General features: G+C 52.9%; 3 protein-coding genes across 3 annotated transcripts; all 3 read right to left on the bottom strand.

Moving 5' to 3' along the window:
• Window positions 1-126: 126 nt before the first annotated feature.
• J4E84_003323 (uncharacterized protein) lies at window positions 127-1,998 on the bottom strand (the record flags this gene model as incomplete). The annotated part of the gene is made up of 1 exon (XM_049385936.1): window positions 127-1,998. The coding sequence occupies one exon, from the start codon at window positions 1,996-1,998 to the stop codon at window positions 127-129; it is 1,872 nt and encodes a 623-aa protein (XP_049246813.1).
• Window positions 1,999-3,161: 1,163 nt separating this feature from the next.
• Window positions 3,162-4,329, bottom strand: J4E84_003322 (uncharacterized protein; the record flags this gene model as incomplete). Its single annotated transcript, XM_049385935.1, has 2 exons — window positions 3,162-3,587; window positions 3,658-4,329. 2 exons carry the CDS (start codon window positions 4,327-4,329, stop codon window positions 3,162-3,164), a joined length of 1,098 nt encoding a protein of 365 aa, XP_049246812.1.
• Window positions 4,330-5,472: 1,143 nt separating this feature from the next.
• J4E84_003321 (uncharacterized protein) lies at window positions 5,473-7,692 on the bottom strand (the record flags this gene model as incomplete). Its single annotated transcript, XM_049385934.1, has 1 exon — window positions 5,473-7,692. The coding sequence occupies one exon, from the start codon at window positions 7,690-7,692 to the stop codon at window positions 5,473-5,475; it is 2,220 nt and encodes a 739-aa protein (XP_049246811.1).
• Between the last annotated feature and the right edge of the window lie 5,809 nt (window positions 7,693-13,501).

Below are 13,501 nucleotides of genomic sequence, written 5' to 3'. Positions count from 1 at the left end.
CAACTTGGTGGCCTTGGGCCCAACAATCATACTTCAACTAACGAAACAACACTAAACAATACAAACAGAATCATGCTTCATCGTCATCTCCAGCCCCGCGCAGTCGTCCTCCTTTCCTCTGATAACTCAGAGATCGCGCAGCTGCTGGCGCTTTGAGTAGAAGGTGGTGTAGGGCGTGGGCGCAGATCTTCCGACGACAGTGACCGTGTCGCAGGGTGGCTCGGGGGCGACGGTGACCGTATCGCAAGGTGGCTCGGGGTCAACGAAGACGGTTGTGGTTGTGATGGAAACAGGTACGGGGGTGGTGGTGCAGGGTGGCTCAGGGTCGACGTAGACGGTTTTTATGGAGTAGGGTTCGGTGGTGCAAGGTGGCTCGGGGGCGGCGATTATGGTTGTGGTGACGGCTGCAGGAGGGAACTTATGAGTGACTGTGACCATGGCAGGAGCCGAGATGGTGGTGATAGTAACCACGGGTTGAGAGCCAATGACCGTGACGACGGACGGAGGAGCGACGGTGACGATAGACGGAGGAGCTACGGTGACGATAGCGGGAGGATAAACCGTGGAGGTGCTGAAGATCACAGAGACAGTAGAGTAAGGGAGTACGACAGTCTTCGTCTCTGGAGTGGCGTCGATGTACTGCACTTGCTGCTTCGGAGTGCGCTTCTTCATGTCTTCCTTGGGTTTTTGGATTCGGACTTCTGACCCCTTCGATCCACGCTCCTCCCATTCAGCATCTGCGCACATCTCTGTGCCAGGATACCACGGGTGGGTGAATCTGACGGCCCTGTGGAATGAGCGGCGTTCTAGATCGGCTTCCTTCTGGCCGAGCGTAATGGTCTGCATTGGCTGAATTGGGTTGCCGCCGATGACCGTTGTAATCGCATGCCCAGCGGTTACTGTAACGACTGACACGCTGGTGATCGCTGCACCCTGGGTTACCGTGACATCTGGAGTATGTGTGACGGTGACGGTTTCGTTGGGATCAGGTACCGGGCCCTCGCATGAGACGGGGTTGTTCGGTCCAGAGCGGCACTCGAACTTCCACAGATTGTCATGAGCCTTGGCGTAGCATTCGTAGCAAATGACCGCCTGAGACCAAGGGTGCTTCATCCATACACCAATCCGAGGGCCCTTCCACTTGCTCCTGCGGCGTGGCTCCAGAGCATGGGCTTCGGGCTGAGGGTCGGAGCGACGCTCGCGCGGGTAGTGGCTGTCTTCGACATAGGCGGTGACGGTATGAGTCGGAGTCGGAGTGCTAAGAAGCACGGTGGAGGTCTCTAGCGGGGTGATAGTCACCCAAGGCGTCACGATATGCGGCAGGTATGTGGTGATGGTGCTCGCCTTAGGGTACAGAGTCTGCATGGAAGTCTTGGTAGAAGTTGTGAAGATAGTCGAGACGTAGTTGGTAAAAGAGCTGCCAGCGTGCATCCATGTCGTGAGATAGCCAGCAATTCCAACCTCGGTGATCACGGTGGAAGTTGTGATCGGTTGTGGAAGTACGGTGACGGTGATCGTTTCTGGATATACAGTGGTGGTGCTGATCAGTTGCGGAGTTCCGATAACGGCGGTTGGTACCACCACGACGGTAGTCGTAACGTTCTCTGACTTCACGTCTCGACATCTAAACATCATGGAGAGAAACTGTTCGTCTGGTGACAAGCACTGATCGATGGCCCCGGGAAGTTCTTCGGCAATTGATGGGTAGCCTGAGCAGCCGTGATGCTTGTATGTGGCGACCCAGCACTCTTGCTGTCCGAGGTTGATCTGGTTGAGCCAGTCCTGGTGCTTGTTCGTGGAAGGCCTCATGCTGTTGGCGCCGCTGACAATGTCGTGACACTTGTTGGGCTTGAGGTCCTCGTTGCCACCGATAGTTGGTCCATTGCAGTCGTCGCTGGTGAAGAGGTACGTGCGTATTTCGCTCTTGATCTTGGCCTGGGCGAGGGGAGATAGGAGTGCGAGGACTGCACTCGCGACGACGAGGGTGGAGCGAGGCATGGTCGGGGAGCTCTGCTTTGCGTTAGTGAGAGTTCATACTGTGTCGGAAAGAAGAGGAAAGAGGAAGGTGAGGAAACATACCGGCAGTGGTGTTCAACCGCAGCTCAGTTCGACGATGACGGCTCAGATCGGTAAGAAGGATCGACTAAGTGCATTAGCACTTGTTGATGTAGAGCAAGACGAGGCGACCCACTCAACCAAAAGGCAGGATAGGAGTTCGACTGAGGCTGTAGTTCAAAGGTATGATGTGACCCTGAGATGTGTCAGTGTATATGCTCTGAGCAGCATCGGATGGAAGAGGAAGTCGAAGGATCTGGAGTGCCGGTGTGGTGCGAACCAAGGGTGAGGACGAGAAGTAATAGAGAGACGTACCAACTGAGTAGAAAAGCGGTGCAAGAAAAGCAACTGTCCAATGGTACTGTTGCTGTTGAGTGGTTGGGTGAAGAAGAAACGGAGAGACGGGTGAGGAAGTGGGATTATAAGGGTCCCGGAGACGCGCTAAAACCAGATCTCGGGCCTCGTCACCGAGATATGGATGAAGAAGGTAGCTTCCGTGGGTTGTAGAAGGTAGACAGTACATCTCGTGTGGTTGCTGCGCTTTGTGTGGTGGAATGACGAAGTCGTGGCGTCTGCGAGCGGTTGAGCTGGGCAGGAAGTTAGCAAGGAAGGCAGTCGCGCCAAATACTACAGCAAATGAGGCCAGGATACTGGACTGATGAGGGAAGAACCTCTGGCCAATGTAGCAGCGACAAGGCCGTGCAAAGCGAAAGGCTGGATCATTCTAGAGGCAAGGAAGGTGGCCAGGCGAGATGAGATCGCAGCAAAGGAAGGCATAAAGTGGTGAGAGCGGCCGTTCGGAAAGTGCAGCCTCGACAGCAATCTAGAAGGAGCGGACAGGTACACTCGACAAGAACCCTACATGGAGTAAGTTAATTGAACTCAGATGAAGGACGAGTATAGCGCAAAAGCGTACCTGAGACCTGTGACGTTTACCATGTTGGGATCCGTTGATATAAGTGAAGCCACATGCAAAGAGTAAAGATGAAGCACTCTTCACAAAGCGATAACAATACTTCCCATTCTTTGTCTAACCACCAACCATACCAACCCAACCCTCTTCCACATATCCAACGCCCAAACGCCTCACTTAGTGCGCCACTCTCTCACCACTCCCCCCACTCATCATCCTTCTTCGCCCCTCCACCTCCACCTCCACCCATCCCCCCACCAGCACCCCCCTTCTTCATAGCACTCGTGCCAATGCCACTCGGTTTCTTCCCTGCCATGCCCCCAGTCCCACCAGCCCTAGCCTCCCCCGCACTCCCAAACTCATCCCAAAAGTCCTGTTTATCCTTCGCCGGCCCCGCTGGCGCCGCACCAAAGCTCTCCCAAAAGTCCTTACGCTCAGGTTCGCGCTGACCAGACAAAGGAGCGCGCGAAGAAGAGGAAGAAGAAGAAGGGTGTGCAGAGTCGCCTCCTTCGACGAAGCGGGAGAATTGCGTGTTTGCGTTTGCGACGCCGGATTGGAGGGTTTGGCCGAGGGTGCCGGCTGTGGTGCGGGCTTGGGTTGCGAGGTCTGCTTCTGCGAGCTGTAGCATGGTATGTTAGTCGTTGTTGTGGCTTATGGGTTAGGGTGATGTGTAGGGAGGGTAGATGTACCTTTGCCATACCGGGTTTCACCCAGCCTTCATATCCCGTCTTGCCTACTTTACTCACGCTTGCGCCTAGCCAGCCAAAGCCCTTGGTAAGTGCGGCCACAGGATCTTTCTGGAAGTCGTCAAGCGCAGGAGGCGCACCCGGCTCATCGTCCTTCTTCCAGGCATCTGGCTCGCTGCCGAAGCCGCCGTATTTTCCGCCTTGATTCGGCGCAACGCCATCGGGTCTGTTGGCGTTTTCCTGGCCCATCTTAGCGAAGTAGGCTTCGTTCTTTACTTTCTGACTAGACATGGCGTTGGTGCCGAGGGCGGGGGAGCCCGAGCGCTGGAAGCCTGCGTCGTTGCTTCGTGTCTTTCCTAGGGGTGTCTGGCTTCGGCTTCCGGCTGCGCTGGCGCGTCCGCTCAAGGGCGCGCCCATGCCGGCTGTAGATGCATTGTCCTTCTTGGGTAACCGCTTGGGTAGGTTTGCCTTGTCGAACTCCCTGTCCTCGACCTTACAGCTGAGTCTCTCCTTCCACTCGTCGCCCGCTTCCGAGTCGTATCGCTCTGATATAGATGAGGCCTCGAATGTGCGTCCGTCTTTCGTATTCGAAGGATGTGTGTTGAAGAAGTCTTGGAAGGGCTTATTGCCGCCGGCAGCCATGCGCACGAGTTCCGAGCCCTTGAAGGCGTCCATGGTGATACTGCGGATGAAGGAAATGTGCACACCCAAACCGCGGTGCACGCCCGAGCAGGAGAGGCACATGAAGATACCGAGCTTGGGCGAGGCCTAGGACAGTTCATCTTAGTAGGTGTAGGCGGTGATCGCGTGCGCAGGTAGAGGAAGGGCGGTTGCATACCCATTGCGGACTCGGCGCATTGCAGTCGACGCACTTGTTGTTGTCGTTGGTCTTTTGGATCTCGAGCAACTGCGTACGGAACTGATTAGCCTCTGTCATATGCGCATGCTCGACTCATCACCTGTGCTGTCTTTACGCCGCAATTGACCCCTAACATCCCCCTCCTTCAGCTGTAGAAGGCGCAACGTACCTTACTCCGCGTCTCCGGATCCACCTCCCACATTTTACTCATGATGGGCAACCGAGAAACTGTGCGATTGTAGTGGAATAGAAGGTGAGGTCTGGTCCTAGGCTGGGGGAACGTGGACGGGGTCGGTGTTGCGGTCGAGATTCAGGGTACGTGGGCCTAAGAACGCGTGGCGCGTGTGCAGTTGAGCCTCACAGGGATCTGCGTGATTCGGGTATCCACGCAGTCAAGTGCACCACGTCCGATACTGTCGCTTTGTCGCGACATCATTCCTAAAATTTTTCGTCTGCCTCAGCGGAGAATGTATCATGGATGTGTTGAAATAATGGCACCGTAAAATCGTGGAACAGGCTACTTCGGTAGTATTCGTGTAACGCATGCTGAGCAGCATGTACGCAGAAAGCGAATCAGCAGTTTGTATAGAAGAAGCAAAAACAAAGCTATCTTCGCAGTAGTGAGGGCCGGAACAAGCTTGCATTCAACTGCACTTCCTGACCTCAACCAACTCCGCGTGGCTGAATACATACGTTCTCGCATGCTACCTGATATCCTACCTACAAAAAAAAAAGATAACATCATTCCAGTCCCCAGAAACCACATCCCTCAGTCAACCTTCCAATCCACCGATCCATCAATCCATCATCACCATCACATCAACACACATCCCTCCTGGCGGCCCCCTCGCCGCAAGATGCCAATCTCATCCTCGATATCCTGCCTCGTCAACGGGCGACCTCCGCCAGGTTGAGGACCCAAGGCTGGCGGCGCATCGTCATCATTGTCGTGATCGTTATCAGACTGTCCATCTGAAGTTGAATCCGTCATCGTCATCGTCATCCTCCTCCTCACTGTCATACTGATCTTCCGGGTTGAAATGAGGCATACCAGGCAACTTGAACATTCGCTCTTCAGCCATCATTGTACGCATCTTTTCCTCGATTTCTTGTAGGGTCAGGTTGCTAGTGTCGGGTAGAGGTTCCGTGGCTGGCGGTGGATCGTTGTCGTTCTCGTTGTCCGAGTCGTCTTCATCTTGCTCGGCATCGCTATCGTTCGATCCCTCTTCTTCATTTTCATCATCATCTTCTTCTTCATTTTCCTCATCCCCGCCCTCCGGCCTATAACCAGGCATACCAGGCAAATTCAAGATCAGTCCCTGACCCATCATGATCCTCATCTCATTCTCGATATCCTGCATAGTAAGCGGGCGGCCGGGGCCAAATTGAGTGTTCGAGCCTTCTTCTCCATCATCTCCATCCTCCTCATTATCGTCGTTTGTTGGCTGCATACCAGACATACCCGGCATTCGTCCCTGAGCCGCAAGAATGCCCATTTCCTCCATGATATCTTGCATATTCAGTGGTCGGCCACCAGCACTGGGGTTAGGAGTTTCGTCGTTGTCATCTTCATCTTCCCACTCGTCCCCATTGTCGTCTTCCTCATCCTCGTTGCTATCATCCCCATCCTCATCACTATCTACGTCTTCCTCTTCCTCATCATCATCTCCCCCTTCCTCTTCCTCATCACTATCCCACACATCGCCATTCAGCTCATCCCCCCTATACGAGCTCCCAAACCGTGCCACCCACGGGTTCTCCCTCTCGCCCTCAAAGTCCTCCAGAAGATGCACCCAGACATAGTCTTCTTCAATCTTGCTCGAAGCACCAACGCGCGTTTTGGTATACCACCGTTCAGAGTCGCCTCTGGTATCATGTTCCGACACAATCTTTACCCCCACCTGCGCAAACGCAGACTGGAGGGCCGCGATGCGCGTCTGGCATGGGAAGGTGCCTAGTTGCGGGTGCCAGCCAAAGAACGTAATGGTTCCGAGATTAGGAAGGAGAGTTTTTATAGCAGGGCCCAGGGTGAGCAAGACGTCGAAGCAGGTTTCCGTCACGTCGTGATAACCCGTCTTGGTTGAGATGCGCAGATTTTTGAGATGCTTGGGCAGGTTCCCGAGGTTTCGTTGGAGCGACTCGGCGAGGAATTGCTTGGTAACGGAACGACAATGAACTTTTTCGTAGAAGATGGACGTGGTCATTTGGAAAGTCTCCACGTTCTCCAAGCCGCGCAGTTGTTCAAGCGCGCCTGGGTTCACCACTAGACGGTCGTCGTCGATGGCCATGTTGTTGAGGGACGCACAGTGGTTTCCGATGGCTTCGAAGAGCGTTTGTACGTCTCTGTTGTGCTTCTTGATCGAACCCCCGCCGCCGCTGAACTCGTAGTCGAGTAATTTGAGGTTTTTGAGGCTTTTCAGCAAGCGGGCGAGATCGAATATGTCGGTGGTAGTATGAGAGATTTCCAAATGCTCCAGATTCGATCCTTCTTTTTCCAGTCGTGCCCAAACGAGGTTGATGGCTTCCAATTCGGCGTCCTCGTGTAGAGTGGGTGCCAGTAGATCGGACATGATCAGCGTTTTCATCTTCGGCAGCAGAAAAAGCGGAAGGAGGTTTACAACGGTCGCTCCGCCGTCGAGTATCACCTTTTGTAGGTTTGTGCCAATCTTACCGACCAGCGATTGTACGAACCACATGCCTTCAGATCCCCACCGCTTCGTGGAGATGCAAAGTTCCTTGACGTTCGGCGTAAACAACATGAACGTGCTGAGATACAGATCGCGTTCTGTACGAAGACGCATCCAGTTATTCACCTCCACCAATTTCCCAGTGAGAAAGGTAGCATGTCGTGGCCACGTTGCGAGGAAGGGAAATCCCACTTTCTCCTTGATTTGATCGAACTCGGCTTCCGTGATCAGACGGGGGAACTTGAAGGCACCTTCATCATGGATGGGACTGTTCCACTTGACGTGTTGAACGCATCGCTGGAGATTGGGATTCGATGCAAGCGCTCGGATGAACAACGACGCGTCCTGACGGTCAAGTACGTAACAGGAGTATATGATATCGTTGGCAATCGCATGCAGCTTTTTGTTTGTGTAACTGATGCTCCAGAGATCCTTGCGGTCGCGGAGCAACTCGACGATCTCGGCGAGGACTTCTGTTGGAAGTTTATCCATCCTGAGGTTTGAGAGGGCAATGGTGAGAAGTAATGGGTTGATGAGATTAACTTTAAGCTGAACGTGTAAGACGCGACAGGTCGTGCTGGGTGTCTCCTTTCTTAGCGCCTTGGCGGGACGCAATATGGCCAGGGTTGATGATTCGAATCGCCGTTGACAAATGAACAGCAGGAACGAAAATCCTAAAACACAAATTGACAAGTAATTTCTAAATTCAAGTATCGAGTGGTGATGCAGCTACTCGCATTCACGTACGCGTAGCAGTCCCATCTCTTCCAACTAAACTAATCTACCAGCAAATCCCTATTGCGACTCCGCCATCCCCACACACCTTGACGGTGTGACCCATTAGGTGTGGCAAGGTGTGTCCCTTTTCTGCCGAGTGCCGTGAGGCCTTTCTGATGTTGTTCTTCTCCCACACCCCCTAAATAAGTATATACATTGCCGCATAACAGAGATCCAGCGAAGAAGGAGAAATAGTGTACACAGATGCTGGCGCCCATTAATGATGTGATCGAACCGGACAGGAGTGTCTCGAGTAGATGTGTGGCGTGAAGGCCCCAAAGACAGTAATGAAACAAACTAGACGGCCGTGCGTCGGTGCTATGGATTACGCCTGGTTATTTTGGATATGATGTTGTAGGTTCGTCAGTCGTAGCGCGGTGGTGACATCCAACTTTTCTGATGGTAGGTGTGCTCTGTGAATGTACGGAGTTTCTCCGGGTCATGATGTAGTCGCACCCGTTATCGAGTCCGCAGATGGTGGTTCAAGCTCTCCCCTAGTTGACGTTCGGATCCGGGTTTCGCACGTTCAATTGTCGTCCGTAGTCTCGGCTGTCATCGATGCTTCCAAGACTTTCCCGGCTGGCGTTCGCGCCATGGAAGGTCAAAACAGCGGTTGGGTTGAGTCGCGAGTCGACTAGGATGGGCTGACTTAATCGGCGGCTCGACGGTGTAACGGGCGTGATCGATTCCTCGTCGTGGCGGCTCCGTTGCGAACCGAAGTTTGTAACAAGCTGGGTCGGTGACTTTTCGCTACGTCCTCCTAGCAGGCCGGCTCTGCTCATGGTGCTCACGTTGCGCGAGATCCCAGCGGAACCACCGTCATGTCCGCCGTTTTGCTCGTCTTGCTGCCTCTTCCTCCGCCAGAGGACGAACAGTACACCACCTACGATGGCTAACAAAGCTATGACACCGCCAGCAACACCACCGGCAATGGCGCCCACGTTGGGACCGCTGTCATGACTGGTTTCCTCGGAGGCAGCCGCGGTCGGAGTGAAGACGACTGTCCTGGTAACGACACGACCGCTTTCGGTTAGGACAGTTGGCGTTGTGACAGGTGCCATGGCTGAGGTCGGTTCATCGTCGGCTTCGGTTTGAGTCGCAGATGGCTTTTCGGTCTGCTTGATGAGTTAGCCATGTGCTACAGACGGGATTGAGAGCAAATACAGTAGAAGAAGAAGTAGAAGACGGTGCCGTGGTGACCACAGAGATGACAGTCTCCGGGTCAGGCGTCACAGTGACTGGTGGCGGAGCCGGAGCAGACTACCACGAAGTCAAACACCGGTCGCACAATATAGTACGCATAGAAATCAAGAAAGCCAAGAAAGATGAAAGACAAGAAAGACACGCGCGAGAGAGGAGGGGGAATACTAACAGTCGGGGCTTCTGTAGGTTTATCTTTGGTCTTCGAGGGCTCGGCGGAGGACGTGGGTTCCGAGCCTCCGATGGTGCCGGATACCTTGCCGTCCATTTGGATGTACATGAACAGGTTGTTGTCCTTGTCGCCGCACTTTTCGGCCGGGAAGCCAGGGCAGTCCTTCTGGCAGTCGCTGATGTCGGCCGTCTCCCCGGGAGCGTAGTTTGAGCACCAGCAGTCGGTGTATTTTAGAACGGCGAAGGCATAGGTACCTTCCTCCTTGCAGTGGTTGGTGCAGTTGCCATTGGATTGGTATGGCCATGTGTCTAAGGATGTTAGTTGTGGAGCGTGGAAGACAGGGTCGACATGTCACTTACAGACGTCGTCATCGCTGCCTGTGTTTAGACTAGAGCAATATGATTGCGTGAAGCCCTGTGCACTTGCGCGCTGGATGGACGATAGCAGAACAAAAAAGGCGAGGAAGCCCAGCAGCGTCGAGGCGAATCTATGCTCCATGGTGATGGATGTGTGAGGTTGTGGGTGGGGAGGTCGAGGTCGCTTGTATAGGCGCGGTCTTTGTGCGAAGGTCTTGACAATGCTGTTTGTCCCTCGGTAGTGAATGGGCGCTTGCGGCGATGAGGACTTGGAACAGCGATTGAACGCCTCCGACGTCGTGAACGGGCGATGGAGCTGGTGATGGAGGTTGGGAGGGCCTCGAGAGGATTCCAAGTGGGGTCGATGGGTGCAAGTGGTGTGAGGTGGTACGGGCCTGTGGCTGGCAGAAAAGCGCCGGCTCGGTGGGATCGGCTACTGGGAGTGGGCGCGAGGTGTTGCTGGTATGCTTCACACTATCGTCAGCATCGCTGCCCGTGATGGATTGTCGGACGGGTGTCGCCGGTAGCACTGCTGGTGTGGAGAGGGAAGAGGTTGATGGCGATGCGGCTGTTGAGGATGGGAGCTGGTGGAGCTGCAGGACTTACCAGCGCTAAGTGAGGTCTGTGCTGGTGAATGGAGCACTTTCTGGCTAACTGATCTCTCCCGCTTTGGCCGTTAGTTCAAGAGTAGCCTCTTCCGCCTCTTCCGCACTGGCACTAGGTCTGACTCGAACCGCGGTACTCCCTGCACTGCCAACTCTGGGTTTTTGGTTGGCGCCCTGGGTGCTCCGCCGGCGTCGTGGGATGGCTGTGGGTGCTGAAACTCGACGAGGGAGTCGTGTGGTCAAACGTGAAGCACTCGGCCTATCTCGTGGGCATGACGTGCTCAACCTCGGACACCTCGCAGATCACGACTCTTTCGATCGCGATAACGCAGCGGACACGACACACAAGCCGTCGGTGATTCGCAAAGCCGTCTTGGTGCTCCCGTGTCCAGTGTTACTAACGCGGACCCTTTCCCGGAACTGATATGTCTCGCGATAATCGATAAAGCGACCGTCCTGGGCAGTCCAACTACTTCTGATCTGTACCAAACACCACACAAACGAATGTATAAGCGCACTTTCGATAAGGAGCGTATGAAGAGAAAAGGGAGAGAATGTAATGGTTGGGTGCACAGCGCGGGACTTGCTGCATGTTTTGTCTTTTGATGCATGCTGATCCTCTGGCACGGGGCATACTAAACACCTCGGTGGCGTCGTATCGGACGCCTCCCTGTCGCTTACACCCAACCCAACCTGCAGCGACATCATCGCTACCTGCAGCCTGCAGTAAACAACATAAGCAGGTGTCCGCGCTATGTACCTGTTGTACCTGCAGCCCTGCTTACTGCCCGCTCTGCTATAGTCCAGGGTACAAGAAAGGCCATCCCCTCCGTGTACCTCCCACCCGCACCCTGTGTACAACCTGCAGAATTCATGCCTCTACCTGTGCGACCTTCCAAAACCAAGTTGAGGCTTGCCATCCCATGAAATGCGCAAGGCGCTTGGGCGCGCATGACAAAAAGCGCCGGCGCCCTCACGCCGTCGTCTAGCAACGGCGTTAAGCCTCATCGCTCCCTCACCACTCAAGCGGCGCGCGAAGAGCACGGCGACGCGCCCGCGAATCGAAACGTGTCAGTCAACGGCACCTCTACGACCCGACAACCAGTCTGCACGCCTGCATCTTCAATCAACATGAAGTCGCTTCCCCCTCGGAAGCTCACTCACCCTATCTCTCCTCATCTCTTTTACGAACCCTCCACTTCAGCCTAAACCCTCCGAGAATTGCCCAACACCACAGTAACCACACAAACACGCGCGCCGACCTTTAGCCAAACACAACGACGGCCCTACCCACCGCAGCGAAGATGCCGGCCAAGCACCCGCAAGCCACCGCTTGACCACGCGTCTTAGCCCACGCCAGTCCCAAAACACGCCAAACCTAAACGCTCAATTTCGCTAACCGGGCACCGCGCGCTCGCGTCTGTCTCCTGAAAAAGGGCTATGACGCATGCATGGCCAGCCACCACCAGCCCAGTCCAGAAGGAGCACCCCTGGGTATCGATAGTGCGATCGACAGGGGAGCAGGGTAAGCCGTTGCTGCGCATTTTGTATTAAAACTGGAGCGCAGGCCTGGCATGTGCGGCTCGTCAAGGGGCGCAGATGAAGATGTTCACTCGCTCCAAACCTGGTGCTGCAATCCATTTCGTCATTCCGCGGGGACAAAGTTGGTAACGAGTGGGTTTTATTCGTGGATGCCTTGATGTGCGGCTGGCATCACTGGGTAGGATCGATGTGCTGGCATGTTGATCCGTGGGGAAGTGTGAGATTTTCTTTGATGTGCTGACGACGAGATGAGTTCCCGCTCAGGGTCGATGATCTCACACTCAAAATACACCTAGTCGACGATCTGATGCTTGGATGTTGGGGCGCGATGCTTACTGAGAGATTGTCTGCTATATTCGTCCGTCCGCCTTTACGCCCAAGACTCGAGGCGGAGGTAAGTCCTTAGACAAGTCTCTCAACGTTTGGTGAGATTGCAGCACTGATACTTGATGATCTCTCTCGATGATACTTTTGCTTTTGCTCAGCCACTACAGCCTTGATACAAGGTTCATTCCGTTTTGAGCTATCGAACCTGGTCCAAAAGTCGTTGAGATTCGATTTCGATTCCCGGTGCTATAGTGGTCCGAGGTATGGAGTGGGCCGCGCGCTATACAACAGCTGGGATACTTAGTGCTGCCCGGGCGTGTCTTCTTGTTTGCGCGCTCGTCTCGTGATGATCTGATTGCAATGACTTTAATAGTACTTTAGGTAGTTAGGTATATAATAACTATAATTTGCTAATAACTAATTCTAAGCTAGTACATCTCTATGTATATCTATAGTACAGTAATAAGTCTTTAAAATAACTCTATAATAAGATAGCAGAACTATAGTTAAGGTTTAAGTATATAAAGTGCTGTTACTGCTTATTCTAAGTTGTATTATACTAACTTTATCTAAATTCTCTTTAACTACTAATATAGCAATAAAACACTATAATAGCCTAGTTCTTAGCTATAACTAACTATCTAAGCTACTAGTAGTAAGATGTCTACTAAACCTCTAATTACTAGAAGTATAAAGAACAATCTAAAAGGTTAAGAGACTTATTAAGAACCTAGAAGAAAGCAAGGCTGTTAAGCTAGCTATTATAATGTTTAAAAAGATTAGTCTATATAAAGTAGGTAAGGCAATAATAAAGCAGGCTTACTAATAGTATATAGACAAAGATTATAACAACGTTAACTTTATTTAGCTAAAAATTAACGCTCTAAATAAGCTACTTATAAAGCATATTACTAGCACTCTTAGCAATACTAAGGAAGCGTAGCTTACGCGTACGTAGAAGAAGAAGAGTAGAATTAGCACTACAATTATAGCTAGTTATAAGGAGCGCTTTAAGCTAGAGTAGATAAATATAGGTTAGTAGAAATAACAAAATACTAAGGTAAGATTGTAGGAAGAAACCTACTTAGAGACTAGCGTCTTAGCAATAAAATTACGTTAAAACATTGGAAACATTGGAGTGCCCGGGCGTGCCTGCACACCTCAGTGTCAGCCTGGTCCAGCATCACAAGGACTGTGGCCAGGCGTGGTATACATGTTTGTTTTCAGGTAAATGTTGAAAAGGCTGAAGCTCTAGGTAGGAATGCAACTGTTTGGCATCAGACGCTGACAGAGAGGCTTGCCTATGTACGCGATATCTCACA

The sequence above is a fragment of the Alternaria hordeiaustralica genome (genome assembly GCF_023758085.1).
Source record: "Alternaria hordeiaustralica strain BMP 2776 chromosome Unknown scaffold_4, whole genome shotgun sequence".
Classification (NCBI taxonomy): domain Eukaryota; kingdom Fungi; phylum Ascomycota; class Dothideomycetes; order Pleosporales; family Pleosporaceae; genus Alternaria; species Alternaria hordeiaustralica.
Note: the sequence above shows the minus strand (reverse complement) of the source record. Positions and strands in the feature narration are given on the sequence as shown.